This window comes from Danio rerio, chromosome 15 (genome assembly GCF_052040795.2).
Source record: "Danio rerio strain M-AB ecotype USA chromosome 15, GRCz13ab, whole genome shotgun sequence".
NCBI classification, from domain to species: domain Eukaryota; kingdom Metazoa; phylum Chordata; class Actinopteri; order Cypriniformes; family Danionidae; genus Danio; species Danio rerio.
In genome coordinates, this window is record NC_141035.1 from 19,549,653 (window position 1) to 19,568,737 (window position 19,085).

Consider the following 19,085-nt stretch of genomic DNA (forward strand, 5'->3'; position numbering starts at 1 on the left):
CGATCTTATACAACATCCCTCTACTTGGTGTTGGGCTGCCAATAAGCCTGTCAGGCTTTATTCTCCGAACAAAACCGCCTAGATGTACTTTATCCCTTACATAACCAGTAGGTATAGATAAAAATTCTTTTAAACACCAAATACAAACATTTTATGATAAATCATTTGTAGAAATGCATCTCTAACATCACAAATACTGCAGAAGACCTATTGGAACCCACATGGACCCAAGATTCTCACAGCTATCGGTCAAGTTTGGTGAAGAAAAAAATCAGGGTTTGGGGTTACATTCAGTATGGGGACGTCTGAGATATCTACAGAGTGGATGGCAACAGCCCAAGTTATCAAGACATTTGTGCTGCCCGTTACATTACAAACCACAGGAGAGGGCAAATTCTTTAGCAGGGTAGCACTCTTTCTCATTCATTCACCACATCAAAGTTCCTGAAAGCAAAGAAGGTCAAGGTGCTCCAGGATTGGCCAGCCCAGTCACCAGATGTGGACATTATTGAGCATGCCTGGGGTAAGTTGGAGGCATTGAAAATGAATCCAAAGAATCTTGATGAACTCTAAGAGTCCTGCAGATGACTTTATTAATAAGTTATTTGAGTCATTGACAAGACTTTTGTCTGGTAGTGTAGGTGTGACTGAGCATTAAAAGCTCAACTCTGTAAAAAAAGTAGTTCAACTTTGCAAAATGTGTTTTCATACGCCTGCATTTCCTTGTGGTCTCCTTGCACTACATTAATGCAAAGAACTCATAGCCCTTTTAAATAAATCAATAATGCTATTAAATCCATTCTGTTTTTTTATAGCCCAATTTGCTTTCGGTCCTGTAATTATCTTCCATTTAATTCATATCTCCAGGGATATCGTTTGATCAAAACATCCCAATCAACTGACTCACCCAATCTTAAAAGCATCCATAAAGGGCTCTTTACTGGATGAAATGGGGTTGTGGATAGGATGCGAGGGAGTGCGTTTGCGTGTGCATAGGAAGATTTGTCCGCTTGTGTCTCATGAATCACTCCTGCGCACAGGCCTGTGGAGTGGGCGTCAGTGATCACAGTTCACGGTTACGCAAGTCCTCGCAGCGCCTGCCGGAGCTGCTGTCTGCTGTAGCAAACCATCTGCCACTCAGTCTCCTTCAATGGAGCCACTGCCGGTGTCTCACCAGCACTCTGTCTTCTTAAAGCAATAGTTCACTCAACTCAGTCATTATTTACTCACTATTACACTGCTCCAAATCCATTCTGTCTTTTTTCTATTTGTCAAACAATGGTAGAATTTTTTTCCCCGCAACTTTTGCCATACAAAGACAGCTCAGACACCACTCTTGCCCAAAAATTGCTATAAAAGTGGCCTGTGGTCCATCCTCATGTCACTCTAACCTTTTAAGACTAAGTTTCCGGAATAACAAATAAAACATTTATACAAAACCTAAGATTCACCAAAAGTTTATATTGTCAATGTGGATTAAGCTCTTTAAATATCATAAATTGCTCAGAAAATTTTATTGAAGCTTATTAAGCATCAACAGGACCCAGAGATGCAATGATAAAAACTCAATCTTATATAAGGTGCTCAGCATAAAGAAGTACACTCCATATTAAAAATTAATAATTTTATCCATTTATCATTGAATATACACTCACCGACCAATTTATTAGGTACACCTTACTAGTACCGAGTTGGACCCTCTTTTGGCTACAGACCCGACTTAATGCTTTGTTGCATAAATTCAACACGATAATATTGTTGGAATAATATGGAAATATTCCTCAGAGATTTTGGTTCATATTGACATGTATATCACGCACTTGCTGCAGATCCATGATGAGAATCTCATGTTCTACCACATCATAAAGGTGCTTCATTGGATTGACGATCTGGTGACTGTTTAGGGCATTTGAGTACAGTGAACTCATTGTCATGTTCAACAAACTAGTCTGAGATGATTCACGTTTTATGACATGGCACGTTATCCTGCTGAAAGAAGCCATTATAAGAAACTGCGTCACAAAGCAATGGACATGGTCAGCAACAATGCTCAGGTAGGCTGTGAAGTTGACACAATGCTCATTTGGTACTAATGAGCGCAAAGTGTGCCAAGAAAATATCCCCCACACCATTACAAATTCTAACCCTACTATAAGAATGTTGCAGCAGAAGACTCATTAGACCAGGCAACGTTTTTCCAATCTTTTATTATCCATTTTTGGTGAGCCTGTGCAAATTGTAGCCTTAGTTACTTGCTCTTAGCTGACAGGAGTGGCAGCCGGTGTGGTCTTCTGCTGCTGTAGCCCATCTCCAACGAGGTTGAACGTATTGTGCATTTAGAGATGCTCTTCGGCATGTAAGGAGTGGTTATTTGAGTTACTGTCACCTTTCTATGAACTTGAACAAGTCTAGCTATTCTCCTCTGACCTCTGGCATCAACAAGGCATTTGCACCCACAGAACTGCCGCTCACTAGATAATTCCTCTTTTTCCGACCATTCTCAATAAACCCTAGAGATGGTTGTGCGTGGAAATCCCAGTAGATCAGCAGTTTATGAAATACTCATACCATCCTAGCTGGCATCAACAATCATGCCACGTTTAAAGTCACTTAACTCACCTTTCTACCCCATTCTGATGCTCATCTTGAACTGCAGATCGTCTTGACCATGTCTACATGCCTAAATGCATTAAACTGCAGCCACATGATTGGCTGATTAGAAATTTGCGTTAATGAGCAACTGAACAGGTGTACCTAATAAAGTGGCCAGTAAGTGTAGGTCATCTATTTTAGTGTATTTGATCAAAACAGATTTATTAAACAGTTATCTTCATTAAAATAACAGTTTGGTCACAGAACAATTTTAGGAATACAAAGAATACTTCAAATAAAATATTGCAAAAAAAAAAGATTTTTTCTTGATTTTTCCTTTTTTTATTTTACTTAAAATATCAATTTGGATGTACTAATTCTTTGACAGTTATCATATTTTATTTTGTTGGATTAGCTCCAGATTGCGCAGTAAATACTAATATTAATTAATTAATGGCTTGTTAAAAAATGCAAAGTAATTTTTAAAAGTGAACCAGCTTAATTATAACTTAGTATTTTAGGTGTTTTCAGATGGGTAGCACAAACAAAATGAATCGCAAGAAAAGCTGGGAACATTTATGTTTATCATATAACATCAAATACGATAAACAGAAGATCATCTGCTTTTAGGTTCTGAGTCATCTGCAATTTTGATACTTTTAGACCCAAGTGCTGCTTTCGATACCGTAGATCACAACATTTTATTGAAACGACTTGAGAGTATTGTTGGGGTTCAGGGCCTTGCCTTACAGTGGTTCTCCTCATATCTAAAGGGAAGATTTTTTCTGTAAATATTAAATCTTTTACTTCATCACCTAAATCCATTCATTGGAGTGTTCAAGATAGATCTAGTCCTGGCCCTTTATTATTTTCTCTTTATATGCTCCCTTTAAACTCAATACTCCGCAAACATAACATAAACTATCACTGCTATACCGATGATCTCCAATTATATTTTCCTATCAAACTGGGAAAAGATTTATCATCACAACACCTTTTCTTATGTCTAACCGACATTAAGACCTGGATGACCAAGAAGTCTATGCAATGAAGTGTAAATAAAATTGAAGTGCTCTTATTAGGTTCTGCTGCTACACATGATTCAATTAAAACTTAGCTAGGATTCCTAAACAACTATCTGCACAATCACGCCAAGAATCTTTGAGTTATTCTTGATCCACTTTTGCAGTTTTACAAGCATGTAAATGCAGTTGTGAAGAGCAGCTTTTTTCAACTCAGATTAGTGGCAAAAAGTTCTCTCTCAGTTACAATTAATCCAGAATGCAGCCACCAGATTAATAACAGGAACTATGAAAAGAGATCATATCTCCCCTGTCCTTGCCTCACAGCATTGGCTTCTTATAAAATTCAGAGTTGTTTTTAAAATCCTTTATTTCACATATAAAGCATTGCACAATTCTGCCCCGGTCTATATTAGTTAATTTTTTAGGCCTTATACAGCTAGTAGATGATTAAGGTCCCATGATCACTTTCTTTTGTCTGACCCTCAATCTCGCTGCAAATCAAAAAGTGATTGAGCTTTCTGTGTTGCAGCCCCAGGGCTCTGGAACAGTCTACCTTAGAATGTCAGGATTTCTTCATTATTGGATCCTGTTAAATCTAACTTAAAGACTTATTTTTACTCTCTTGCCTTTGAGTGACACATTCATGTTCTTTCTTATTTGTATTTTAGTATTACATATTTATTTCCTTTTCTTATATTTTATAGTAATTCTATAAGTTTTTTTTATTGTTATTAAATATCTTATTTTATTGTAAAGCACTTTGGACCAGCTATACAGTTGTGTGAAATTGTGCTCTATAAATAAAGTTTGCCTTGCCTTAGGTAATGTGCGAGTACCAATAAGTTTTGTTCCTACTGAGTTGAGCTCCTGTTCAGCATTTTTGATGCATGTGTGTGATGTATTTGTTTTATAATGCATTTTCAAGTTTTCTATGAACAGGGACTGTTAATAGAGGGACAAATTCTTAAAGGGTTTTGTAAAGTTTTATGACAAGATTATTTTTTTTTTTATCTGATCTTCTGCCAAAGATAATGTACTTGGCACTGGATGACAATTAACATCTGTAGTAAGGAAAAGACCTTGAATCATGCTACTATATGTTCCACAGAATGAAATTGATGCATGTGTTTTTTAAAACCCAAGTGAACCGCTTCTGAAAGAGAATAGACTGCAAGTACACAAAGTGAAGCTAGATTTGTTTTTTTACCTTGGCTTTCTTCATGTGATTCATAACATTTCCGAGGTCCTCCATGTCGATGACAGAGCCATGAGACTTTTCATCTTCAGAAGAGGACTCCTCATCGCTGCTGGACTCCATCAGCTCCTCCTGAAAACCAAAACAGAAAATAGCATCTTCTCTCACGGCATATTCTTTAACATGAGCATATTCAGTGCTCTCAGATGAAATCCTGCAAACTCCCCTGAAGTGAACCAAACACAGATTTCATCCATCAGGACTTAGTTTGATCAAAAGTGAGATGTTATATTACATTGCTTAAAAACTTCACAATCACAACGTGTACTCGATGTGTTGGTTTATTGGCATATAAACCAATGATATTCTTTGAAATTCAGGTCTCTGGATATAACTCTAGCGCAAAAAACTGCAAGCCAGATTGCTACTCTTGAAAATGAGACTAAATATTGCTTAATATGTCAAAGTCACAAATAAGATGGTCCTTTTACGTTAAGCTCTTTGTGAATGTAAATGGCAAAAGATCAAAGATTAAAAATGATCCCAGAACGAAAAAGCCGATTGCATTTAACAAGTCCTCAGTAATTCTTGCTCTACTTTTTAATTTTAAAACCTATATTGGTGTAGTAATAAATCTGCATAATGCAGCTGTACAGGGGCCTAAAAGATTTAGGCTTATGTCATGTTTGGGAAACATTTGAGTGTCTTGTTCCCTTTTCTTGAACTTCCAAAGGATGAGGGCTCATGACAGTAAAAACCAATGCCTTCCTTAATGTTCATATCACTGTCATATCACTAGTGCAGAGGAAAATCCAGAGCACTATTTCAGATATATAGTAATAAGCATTCGGTTTTCGACATACTGCATGCTGTAAGCCAATGGTGTCCAAACTCGGTCCCGGAGGGCCAGTGCCCTGCTGAATTCACCTCCAACTTGCTTTAACACACCTGCCAGGAAGTTTCTAGTATATCTAGTATCTTAGGATTGGAGCAAACTCCACAGGACACCAGGCTGTTTCTCAGTAGGTGTTCTTTAGCGATCTTGCATCCTTGTGTAATGTTATCATCAACCACCAAAGTTCAGTTGTAAAATTCAAGGCCGCAAGAACGAAGGATGCAAGAAAGTTCTCAGATGTGTTCGTGAAATTGAAGATACATCAATGCAGACTTGAGCACCGAACTTGCTCTAGAAGTCCCAAAAGTCTAAATAAAGGAGGTGGAATAAGAAGCTTTTTATAAATGTTTATTAATAAAGTTCAGAGATGTAACTTATTTATCTCAGGAGTTTCCCTAAATGAGACAATAAACGTATACGTTACCATGAAAATCTTAATAAAGGCGTATACACTTTAAGGTGTTTATTTGCTGAAATTCGTATTAAAATCTGTTTTAAAAATGCGTGACGGTCATGTGATCATCAAGAAAAACGCAGCATCTAATTTTTCACAGTACGCCTTCTCTGTTCTTGCGGTCCCCCAACTTCCTTTTCCCAGGGTGACCTGGCAAGACCAGTCTTCACAAGAACGCAAGTTCGTTCTCTGGGTTCTAGGAATTGTCCAAAACCGCATACTTCCATACTATACAGTATGCTAAAATCAGAATGCGAGCTGAGTAGTATATCCGAATTCATAGAATTTGAAAATCAGTATGCGGGAAGTACTCGGATGACTTACTACTTCCAGCGAGATTCTGAAGAGTGTATCCCATGATGCCCAGCAAGAGAATTCATGAATGGGAGAGAAGTGACGCAACTGATGCAGATAGGTCACGTGATCATGACAAAATGGCGAATCCAAATTTCATTCAAACTCTCACATTCATACTGTATAGAACATACTTTTCTAACGGCCGAGTAGTACGTTTAAATTCAAATGCAGTACCTACTGAGTAGTAGGCGGTTTCGGACACAGCCCCTGGCTCTCCAGGACCGAGTTTGGACACGCCTGTTGTAAGCAGTAGACCAATCACAACCGATTTGGCCATTTAACCGATCAGAGAAGGAAAGCCTCACAGAAAGGTGGGGTTTAGAGAGAGTAAATATATGAAAGAACCATTTCAGACACTTATAGAGCTGATGCTGCAGTGTATACTAGGAGCAAATGAAAGTGTTTTAACACTGGATGGATGTAGACCCACTGCAGGAGACTTTTAAATAGCATAATAAGAGCACTTTAGATACATATTTTTCTGTCTATACTTGTCGGTCTAAAGTAAGGCATGACCAAATATAATTTGTGAATAGACAGTATAACATTAGAACTCCTGACAGTTGTATAAGACACTTAAAAATAAATTACTTATGTTTGGATATTAATACGCAATTTTTATACAAACATGCACGATGGAGATTTGTGACCAAGTTAGGTATTAACAGCCAGTTAGGTCATTATTTGCCTTTCTAGTTTGTGAAAAGTGGGAAAGTTTTGATTTTATGTGCGTTTAAGGTTATTTAACATGATGATTAAAGGAATTAAAGGATTTAAAGAGATTGTATAACCAAACAGGAATATTTATTAATTTACTCACTCTCAAGTGGTTCCAAACTTTTGAGTTTTACTTTTCTGTTGAGCAGAAAAGAAGATTTTTTTTGAAGAACATAAAAAGCAGATGCCATTGACTTTAATTGAAGAAAAGACAATAAAAGTCAATAGACACCAGCTTCCAGCATTCTTTAAAATGTCTGTATGTACTGTATATACAGTGCTCAACATTATTGAGTACAGCCAAAATGATCATTTTTATCCATTTTTTAGTGAATATATGTCATATATTTTGGTGCATTTGAACAAAAGAGATTTTTTAAACAAATATATTTATAAAATAATATTTTAGTCACTGAACATCTTAAGAAATAGTAAGCTTCTGCATTAAAATTCATGCAAAATTAAGGGGGGGGATACAAACTACAACATTGTATACATTTTTTGTTTCTCTTCAATTTTGCTCTTTTCTATTTAATTTTTTTTCCTTAACATAAATTTGGGTGTCATTTCAGACCGTTATAAGAAGTTATTTGTTTGATTAGCTCCAGATTTTTTTTGTATTGTTCAACAGTAGAAAGAAACTCAAACATGTCTGAAACAAGTGGAGAGTGAGTAAATGGCATAAATCAATTTTTTAGTGTACTATCTCTTTAACGACAACAATGTTTCCTAAAAAATTTCTGAGTAAAAGATATGGGCAGAACATCTAAGAGAATAAAACATTCTCTAAAGTCTGTAATGTCACTCCTGCTGTTCAGATCCCATTGACATGAGTGCACCACAGACTGCAGGGGAACGAGCTGCACTTTAGGTGTGCAGTGCTAAAACTGTTTCCATGACTACATGTGTTTCAAAAGACATCAGAGAGCAGGACTGTCTTGCCTCAGAGTTGTTCTTCTCAGCGAGCGAGTGATTGTCCTCTGCCTCCTCCTTATGTTTCTTCTTATTCTTGCAGCTGGCCTTCTTGCAGTTTCCAGAGCAGGCTTTCTTCTCACCCTTGGCCAGGGCCTGCAGTCGGTTCAAGAATTTCCCTTTCCAGGCCTGGAAGTCAGCCTGCACGCTGCCATGACGGCTCTTCACCACATTACAGTCGCCCTCTCCTCTGGTCATGATCCGAGCGGCGCTCAGCATCCACAGCCACTTATCTATGCTCTTACTGACCTGAATACAGAAGTGATTTAACGGGCAACTCATGCAATTGAATAGAATAAAAAATAAAATAAAATAATAATAAGTCTCACTGTGTTGTAATGGCCGACATAAACCGAGTTTCCAAGACCAAAAACAGCATATCTCATTCCCTTCAGGTAGGTTTTCCCATATCGGAAGTCAGTGGATGCTTCCTCGAGCCATTTGCAGAACCATTCAGCGCTCTCGGTGGGCTGTCCATCAGTGTATGTGGCCACCAGAAACACACAGATTATCTTGCTTGTGCACTAGAGAAGGAAAATATGAGACGATGAAAAAACTTTTAATATCATGGTAGCAGCGCTCAAACAAGAGTTAACCCTGCAAAAAATTGTCAGGTCTTATTTCCACAAAAAAAGTTTAAGAAACTCTTATGCCTAGTTCAGACTGCGTAATTTTAGCCCCGATTTTGGCTCGCCGACAGGTTTTGAGAAATCGCCGACAAATGCCTGAAATCACAGGCAAATCGGTGCTCATGCACGTGAGTGACAATCACACAGTATGAACTATCAAAGACGCGATCTGAGAGTCGCCGATGCTAGTGAGATATTTGGCATGCTAAATATCTGGAGCTGTCAGCGATTCAAATCATGCCGTGTGAAATGAGTTTTGACTGAAAATAACATCGGCGATCACCTACAGCCATTGAGAGAGCTGCATTCACTTGTGTGTGCGTGTGTGTATACTAGCTGCAGGCCAGCGGGAGGCTGGGGGAGAAGTTAAAAGCGATCTTTTTCGGTTTATTTGGACCCATGAAATGGAGGAAAAACTAGTGGAGGTTTGACAGGACTCAGGAGCACCCGTGTCTGTTTGACATTTCATACAGAAAGAAATTAGATTATTATCAACGTTGAGGAGAAATGGCTTATTCCCTTTAAACCCAGGTGAGCAAATATGTACATTTTCTACCCCATTAAAGTCTTCTTTCTCATTATGTAGTTAATAACAAAAGATATACTACATGTTTTTGGCTGTGAGACGTAGTTTGGACTAAGTTTTCGGCGATTCTTCCAATAGTAAAGTCATGCAATGTCAAAGTCCCTGTCGCGAATCCATCTTGCAGTGTAAACAAAGCAGCGATGAAACGCTAGCCCAGATAGTCATGCAGTGTGAAAACATCTGTGACACGACTACTTTGAAAATCATGCAGTCTGAACTCGGCATTAAGCAATCAGACTGTTTTTGTGATTGTAGATTTTATTTATATATATTAATGGTGTAGTATGCAAGTTTGACATCCAGTGGTCGAACTAGGTATTGCACTCCTGGATCAAAACAAACGCAAGCGCAGGTTGCCAGATTGAGGACAAACAGAAGCGAATCTGACCATTGAACCCTACTGTGTTCTATATGAAAGCAACGACACACAATAGAAGGAATATTCTTTCTTTTAAGAGGAGTTTTTGTCTGAACCAACACCTCAAATTGATTAGAAATTGCTTCTATTTCTTGTACATGAACAACAGAAAACTGACAATGATTACCTCAGGTACACTTCATGTGCTTTATTTGGTGTTAAATGTTAATAATGTGAGGTTGAATGCCATTTTACATGACATTTATTGCCATACTACTGAAAGCAACAGCAGCATGGTTTACCTCAGATCTGGAAAATAAAATCTTTAGAACTGTTACTCAAACAACACAAATATTCAGCATGTTCATTTAATAATGTTAAGTTTAATCATGTTAAAGGTTTAATATGTATTAATCAGATTATAAACACTACCAGTGCATATTCCGTGCTTCTGAACAGCTGTACTTTAGTTTCTGTTGTGTTTCATTTGGTGCAAACAGGCAAATTGCTTATCACGACAAATCTCGTCACGTAGCTTGTTGTTAGGACACGGGGTTACAATGTAACCTCCTCACTTAATGTTTACAGATGTAATATTTATATTTTTTGCTAATTAATAGCTGCATGTGGAACTCTAAATCTGCCTTTAATATCCAATGCTGCTACTTTACACTAGAGGCAGTATTTCGCTCACGGCACATGCTTGGAGAGCCTTTCTGTCTGAATTAATGAAATACGTGGTTTTCCACCAAGGTAACCCAGGGTGCTGAAATATAATTGGCTAAAGTGGCATTGGGCAGGTAAAAAGAACAAAAACAAAGACAGTAACTCACATTTTCAAAGCAGAATATCTGACTTTTGCATTGTTTTTCAGATAAAAAAGAATTTTCACTTAGCATGTTTCCTAAATATCTGCAAATATATTATGGTATTTTTATGCTTTAGAACAGTCAATAAAGTTAATAAAGCAGCACTTTTTTGGTATGTGATTACAGTTATAATCATGTCTTTTATATTTTTGAAATGGGCTGAATAAAGAATATATATTTTAGTTATTTTAAATCTTATAAAAGAAGTAATTTTAGAATAAACTTAAAACAAGTTTATTAACAGAAAATACAGTTTTTTGAAGGCAAAATGTGATATAAATCCATGACTTATCCTGACAGACTTTGTGATGAATCCAATCAGTTGTTAATGTTTAAAACACAGCAAATGGTATATAAAGTGGGCAAAACATAAAAATGCGTTTTACTTCACCCAGATGACAAGGCATCAGGCATGGGACGATCATCAAATTCAAGGTTTATCGTGGTTTGGAAAAGTCAAGGTTTAAAACATTGTTATACCATTCCTACTGTATATGCAAGTTTTTTTTTACGTGTTTTACGACAATTTTATTTAGTTTTTTAGGGCAACTGTATCTCCAGCAGACCCTCCACATGAAAAACTACTGATCACCTCTGCACCAACATCCTAGCAATACTTTAGACCTGAACTGTACAGTGACTTACTGCATATCTAAAGTTGTCTTTTCTAGTTGTAAAGAAATCTGTGTGTTCTTGAAACTAACGAAGACAGAAGTCAACGACTTAATTAGACTGACATGTTTACTGTTCCAAAATATTTTAAATGTTTCTTAAAAGAAAATATACGGTGTTCACTGGGAGGGGGGGGGTGGTTTTTTTATCCAGACATTTAAAAAGAACAAATGAAACAGTGTGATTTCTCTCCAAGGTTGGCATACCATCAGAATCTTACCCCTGCTAGTGTCTACAAGGCATTTCCCATATTTTAGCTGGATATAACTGAAATTATACTGAGATATTTAAAAATATATTAAAAAATAAAACTTAAAAATGTAAAAACTGAATATATTAGGAATAAAAACACATTCTACATATCTGTAAAAGTTATAATAGTATATCAGTACTTAACATATAACTCAACATTTGAGTAAAATGTCCAAAGTGTTTTTTTGTTTGTTTGTTCGTACTATGTCAAGGTAATATAGACTCAAATATCAGCTTACTATATTGAGAAACAGATGATAACGGTCAGATTTGTGGAGCCTATTGGCATATAAAGTAGAGGACACAACAAGCTTGCTAGATAGTACTGTGTAAATTGAGGAATGTGTGAAGTCATTGAAGCATACCAATTTGGTTAGAATTGATTTTCTTTAAGATTATTTGATTGAAAAAAAAAGGAAAAATGCTATTAAATTAACAATCCACAAGTCAGGGAAGAGTGTTTTTATTGTTTTCAAAATTGAGTGTCAGTGAAGTTACTGTATTCTGTCTTTTTCAGTCAAATGTGGCATTAAAAAAATGTCAGAAAGTGAAAAATTATATTACTTTTCCTGTAATACATTGTACAGAATCATTGTGATTAACTGCCAGCCAAAAGATCTATATTTCCTGTAACTGTTAAGTGTTAATTAAAAGATTTGCAAGTGCTCATAATTCTTATAACATTCTTAGCTCTTTAACAGATATTTTTAAGCATGACACATCCTGAAGTTCAATTAATCCATTCCTATGCCTAAAGCCTAGTTCACACTACAGGATTTTAGACATCAGCAGATCGCTGTGCCGTTCACACTACATGACTTGACTTTGTGTCTTTTAATCTCTGTGGTGTTCACACTACGCAACACTGTGAATGATCCACAAGAGGGGGGTCACACACTACATGATCTGACAACAACTCATTCCCCATCAGCTCATTCAAGCTACCAAACCACAGCCAATGAAATTTTGAGGGAGGAGTCGTCAGAAAAAGCTGAACACTATTGGCTGCTTGTGTGCTGATGACATCACTGACAGCGTTTCAAGCTTTGGAGAAAGCATTTAAAAACATCGTCAAATCAGCTGATTTATCAGCGGATTAATCACACATCTGCAGGTTCCAGTGGATAGATACACAGAGAGTTTTTAATTTTTGTAATTGTATAACTCTTTGAAATAAAACTAACAAATAACACCCTGCCATTTTCTAACTATCAGTGTATTTCTTTCTGACATTGTTATTTTTTTTTTTAATTACAAAACAGTAAAGAACTGAGCATTTCTGCCTTAAATGACCATATATGTCAAAATGACTGCATGCATGTCTGATACTTTTCGCTGTGACTTTAAATATGTGTGCATTTTCTTGCCTAGCAACTTCCTGCTAACATAAACAAAACTTTCTGATGGCAAAAACATCAATTTACTTCAGATATCTTTCAAAACAGCATATTCTGTGCCGCGAAATAGCTCCTGTTTAAAAGTGAGAATGAAAGCCAAGACCTTTAAGTGTTTTAGTATCTTAACTACATATTTATAGGCTGTATTACCAAAAAAAATATTATATTTTTAGGGTAATGGTGTCATTAAATATGATGCCAGACATTCAAAGCTTAATTTTAATATCTCAATAATAGCTTTGAATGTAAATATGTTGTGACAGTATGGCGTTTTATATGAGAACGGTCAGAATGAGCAGTATGGTAATTCTAATAGTTACAGAATTCTAGTTCCACTGTTAATATATCCTACTCTCATGTCTGTGTTAACGCAGAATGAAGCGAGTGCGGTGATGCCCATTCTGACCAATCACAGATGTTTCTGCTGAGCTCCTGAACACACAGCCATTCAGCTCATGCTGATATGCTCTCTCATTGGCTGCAGCTCGTCACTACATCTGGCCACACGTGGGGTTGAGTCGGCCGACTGCTCTGGAATATTTAGCATGCTAAATGTTGGATTTCCGTCTGCGAGGTGTCGGCGACGCGTCAGCGAGCCTCGTTGATGCATTGTTCAGTAGGTCACACATAAAGAGCGGCGAGCGCCGAGCACCCGCAGATTTCTTCCCAATCACAACCCGATCTGTCGGCGAGCTCGTTAACTTCCAAATCAGGCTCAAATCAGGCTTAAAATCCTCTAGTGTGAACTAGGCTTAAGCTACTGCAGCACAAAACGTATAAAGAAAAATGCAGTCACCATCTCAGTAATGAAGCCCAAAGCACATTTTAAGCACAGAAATAGCACAATTGAACACATTTACTCACCTCCTCTGCCAGTCTGTCTTCCGGGTCAAAATCTTTCATATCAATAACATCACACTGGATCCCCTGAGCAATGACGTCTTCAGCAAGTTCTTTTGCAAACCCCTGAAATCAAAAATGTTAAAAATTTACAAGGTTCAAAGACAAAACTGGGTTTTGAAAAACATATTCAATTATCATAACGTGTCCGGTTTAATTAGTCCTTTCTTTTAAAGTGTTTAGATAAGCATGCCTTTTGCTGAATGGCAATGGAAAATATTTTCCCAAAAGTTACTAAAAGTTTGTTTACTAAAAATATTGTTTAGGGTTGCTGTTGTGCTAGGGGACAAAATGTAGTCTGCACAGTAGGGAAGCATGATATTGGAGAAAAAATTAGTTAATGGCAACATTACCATATATATGGGGATATGAAATATTTAACAAGATGAATTATGAACTATTTGTGAAGAACATATTTCAGAATAGTTGGTCTGATTTCCCAGTGGAATGCATCTGCACAAATTATTATAAAATAGTTACATTTAACTATGAGCTAGATAAAAAAAAAAGAAAAAGATACAAATGATAGAAAAAATATTGCTTTATGTTTTTCTGTGAAGTCTTATAGCAGTCGGACAGAAATATTGAAAAATCAAATGTAAATGACACTTCGAAGTGTCACTATATTTATAAAATGTAATTCATCTTTGTTAATGTTCCAAAGTTATTGATTCTTGAGCCTTATTGCTTTAAACTAACATATGTTTGATATGTTTAACAGAAAAAAAAATGTAATTCCAGAATAGTCAACCTTTGTAATTAATCAACATTCCGCTTGTTAAGTGACATCAAACGAAGTAGCTTTAGGGTCCAAACACTCTATCAAACTGTACGTGGAGGCTCACTAAACAGTAATAATAGACATTTACAAAGCACAGTAATACATTTGATAATCACGATCGTAATATATATATATTACATTATCCATTATTAAAAAGTGGTCATAAAGTAGTGGGTTGGTGCTTGAAACAGTAATCCAAACGTCACAACATAACAAGCGGAATAAATTTGTTCCAAATTGTGGCTCCTGGTCAACAATAGTCCCTACTTGACATTGAAGATCCTTTGATGTGACCGTTGCAGATGTGTGTATTGTGATGTCAATTCTGAAACAATATATCGTGCAGCTCTACTGCACAGTATAAAAATAATTTAAATGTAGAGTCCTCATAAAACACTAAATCCCATTGTGTGTTTGTGTTTTCAAACCTTTGCTGTTCCTGTCTGTGATCCATAAAAGACTTTGACCCCAGAAACATGGATGACTTTTTTTGTTTCAGGGGCTGGTTCCTGCTTCTTCACAGATTTACTTGCCGGAGGACTTACAGGGTGGACCATTTTTTTCTATTAAAGAAAAATACTATTAATTAGAGAATTTACCTGCAACTAAAAGGCAAAATCTAACCAACACATTAGTTCAACCTAAAACAGGTGACTTTTTTTCTTCAGTAGAACATAAAACAAAATATTTTAAAAGATTGTGGTTCTTTGTGATTCATTCAATGCAAGTCAACTGCTATTAGCACAGCGAGAGTCAAAAGCAAATACAGTCAAATAAGAAATACTGCATTTGTGCAATAAATATTATTATATTTACAGAGGCTGTGGTGTCTGGAGTGAGACATATACAGTGTCATAAAAACACATGCAAATAGAAAAGTCAAGGTTTTAAGGCGGCCAAAATTTTCTGCTATACTGTTCCTGTGGTATATGTAGGATATTTGTTTATGTTTGTTTGTTTGTTTGTTTGTTTTTGAGGACAGCTATATCTCCAGCAGAAAAGATATAAAAAGATGGCGTGTTAAATTGTAAAGAAACCTGTGTTTGTGAAACTAATAAGTAGAGGTGTGAACCTATATTGGTCTCACGGTTCGGTTATGATTATCATGCCATCGATTCGGTTTAATTCGATATCTCGGTGCATCGACGATGCTTTCCATACACAGTGTTATATTTTGGGGAGAGGTTATAACAAGCTGTCTGTATAAGCACACAGACACAGCACCACACTGTCTCTCATTCACACACATACACAAACATAGACAGCACCAAACACACACACACACACACACACACACACACACACACACACACACACACACACACACACACACACACACACACACACACACACACACACACACACACACACACACACACACACACACACACACACACACACACACACACACACACACACACACACACACACACGCTGAGCGGAAAAAAAAAAACGTAGAAAACGAAAAAATTATTGAGAGCTCCGCTCCCCGCAAGCTGTCCCGGCTAAACACATATTGCGAGGGCTTAAAAGGGGCAGTGGTCGTAATGTCGAGCGAAAAAAAAAAAGAAAAAGACAGCTGTGAAACATAACCAGCTTTGTCTTTTTGTAGGAAACACACTTTAGATCTTTTTAGGGTAAGAGGTTTTTGAGTTATTGCCGCTATAACTGAATGTGTCAGAAATATGGAAAACAAAACCAACTTAACCGCGCTCATTTCTGGCGCCCTCCTGGATGTACAGCGCCCTTAGCATTTGCCTATACTGCCTATGCCACGGGCAGGTGTTACACCATATTCTGTGACCATTGAAATCTTTGACCACAGATTTCTATGGTCACAGAATATGGTGTAACACCGGCGTTCACCTCCCTCACGACAGAGCGCAAAGGAGATAAATGACGTCAGTACATAATAGCCGGTTATGATAATTATTGAACCGATACCGAATTGTCCGCGTCTGCGTCGCGGTGCACTGAAAAAACAATTAATTTTGACACCCTTAGAAATAAGACTGCAAAGTCAATGATTTAAAGGTGCAGAAGGCGATTATATTCAGAAACATTTTTGTGGTGGTGGTTGAAATCTCTTCACAGTCCAATAGTAATGATTAAAGTAAATTATCTAAATGTGTTTATATGTATTTTTATATTCTGTGTGAGACATAAGACTAAAAATTTTTCATCCAATTAAATTTTGTCAGGCCGATAATTCTGATAAGTAGCCAACAAATGTCAACAAATGTAGATTTGTACATCTACACACCCATTCACGCAGACAGATCTGGCATTTGCGTGTGCACACGCGCTGCTTCATATGCACATTAGAGAGTGACAGTGGAAAAAAAATGCTAAATCAAAACTTTTTTTAATCATAAATCAATACTGGGGTTACTTTTGCATGCTGGAGGAAGGTTGACACCACGGCTGAATTATTTCTTTGAGACAAATAATGTTCTGTTTTAAAACTATTTTTATTCACGCAAAGCTGGGGTCCGTTCTTCGTACCTCGCTTAAATGATCTAAGATGATTTGGCAGATCCTGGATCTTTTAATCTTGATAACTGATCTCTCGCTAATTTGGTTCTTCAAACAAGTTCGCGAATCAGATTAGAATGTCTGGATGAACTGATCTGAGATCGCTGCTTGTGTTGTGAAGGACAGATCTATCGATCCTCGAAATCATGATCAGCAATGCAGCGATTGGCTGACGGCACAGCAGCGTAATGACATCATCTGATTAACATTCAATTATCCATGTGAGCTAAATTAGGTCAAATTAGCAGTAAACGGCTTGTTAAATATGACACGCAATAACCTAACACATTTGTTGTGAGCTGCAGGCTTTACACTTTCATGTGTCGAGAGTATTGATCATGTATTTCAATGCATATCAATGTATTTAGTTCTACATTTAGAAAATATTTTCTTTATTGTAGTAGCCGGTTTTTTAATCGGTGTAAAGAGTTACTGGTTGTTTACAAAAGCATTTTGATATTGGTAAAGGCGTCTGCAAATTTTGTGAAGCATCAAATCACTGGCATATTAACTATCAAAACATGTTCTTGACTGCATAAATGAATTATTGCTTTAAAAAAAATCACATCGTGCATGTTTATTATACACAATTTGTACTAAGCGGTCTAAAAAGTTCATATCAATAAGTTTTCTCTGTGCACCACCAGGTAGCAGTCTTTGTACTTTCATTTCGAGAGTAGAGATTGCATAAATTTTATTAATATAGACAGGGGCGCAACTAAACATTTACTGAGGGGTATGCGGGTTCAAATTTTGTGTGATCCCTCTTATTTTGGCAAACTAATAATTAAATTAATTAATTAATAATAAATGAAGACAAATTTTCAGATTAACCTTAAAACTTTTGACATTATGTATGATTTGACAGTTTATTTTGATAAAAATAAAAACAAATCTAAACAGTTACATCTACATGAACACTCTAGGCTGTGTGACTGCATGTTATTGTGTTAAATGATTTTGAATTAAACAATAACAATGTTATATTTGTATAAAATGCAAAATAATGTTTTTTAACAAAACATATTTATTTATTTTTATTATTGAAAACTTTTAATGAGGATAATTTTAAAAATAGTTTTGGCACAATGGCGCCCCCCCATGTGTGGCGCACCTATGCGCCGCATATACTGCATACCCCCTTTTTGCGCCACTGAATATAGATAACTTTATTTATTTTATTAATAACTATAACTTTACATATATGTATATATATATATAGTTTAAAAAATATTTACTCTTTTCCCAAGTGTATATAACTACTACTGTAAGAAAATATCAGAATTCGGTACATACTTTCTGTATTATATTGCTTGAACTGAGCCGATCTAATCCTGTTTATATAAATTGAACCTGCTCCCGATCAGGTTTGATCTAGCAGAACTGTTGCTATGATAACAACTCTCGGATCAGCTTTGAAGAACGAAACGATCCTCGATCGTGTCAAATCGTCAATATCCAAATCCAGCTAACTGAGTAATCCACGTACGAAGAACGGACCCCTGATGTAGATTGTGTTGTTATGAATGGGTTATATGCACCGAAGTGTTGTTCAGCCATTGTAACCTTCCGGCGAAAGCTTTATGAGACTATTTTCAGTTTCATAAGAGACATTTTACAGCATCGATAATGTAAATTTTTGTTTAGTCTAACAACAAAACAGAAGTAAATAGTGCTATTTCTCCTAGCCTGCTTTACAGAGGTGAAGGTGGTTTTATATTCACACTGGTTAATTATTGAACAACCTGTGACGCACTCCCTATATTGTTTATCATGCTACTACATGCAACATCCCCTACATGTATAGCACATACAGTTGAAGTCAGAATTATTAGCCCCCCTTTGAATCTTTTTTTTTTTTTTTCATTTTTTAAATATTTCCCAAACGATGTTTAACAG

The 19,085-nt window shown here is 36.5% G+C and overlaps 1 protein-coding gene across 3 annotated transcripts in view; it reads right to left on the reverse strand.

Annotated features, from left to right (window-relative positions):
- The window catches only part of tyw1 (tRNA-yW synthesizing protein 1 homolog (S. cerevisiae)), a 129,615-nt gene that overhangs the window by 106,968 nt on the left and 3,562 nt on the right, over positions 1–19,085 (reverse strand). For all 3 annotated transcript variants that reach the window (XR_015508685.1, XM_087283138.1, NM_001077156.2), the window contains 5 exon segments: positions 15,080–15,214; positions 13,835–13,936; positions 8,537–8,731; positions 8,178–8,456; positions 4,825–4,944 (listed from right to left, as the gene is read on the reverse strand). Coding sequence is in view for 2 of the 3 variants with exons in the window: in XM_087283138.1 (XP_087139264.1) it covers positions 4,825–4,944; positions 8,178–8,456; positions 8,537–8,731; positions 13,835–13,936; positions 15,080–15,214 (831 nt within the window). In the remaining variant the exon portion in view is untranslated.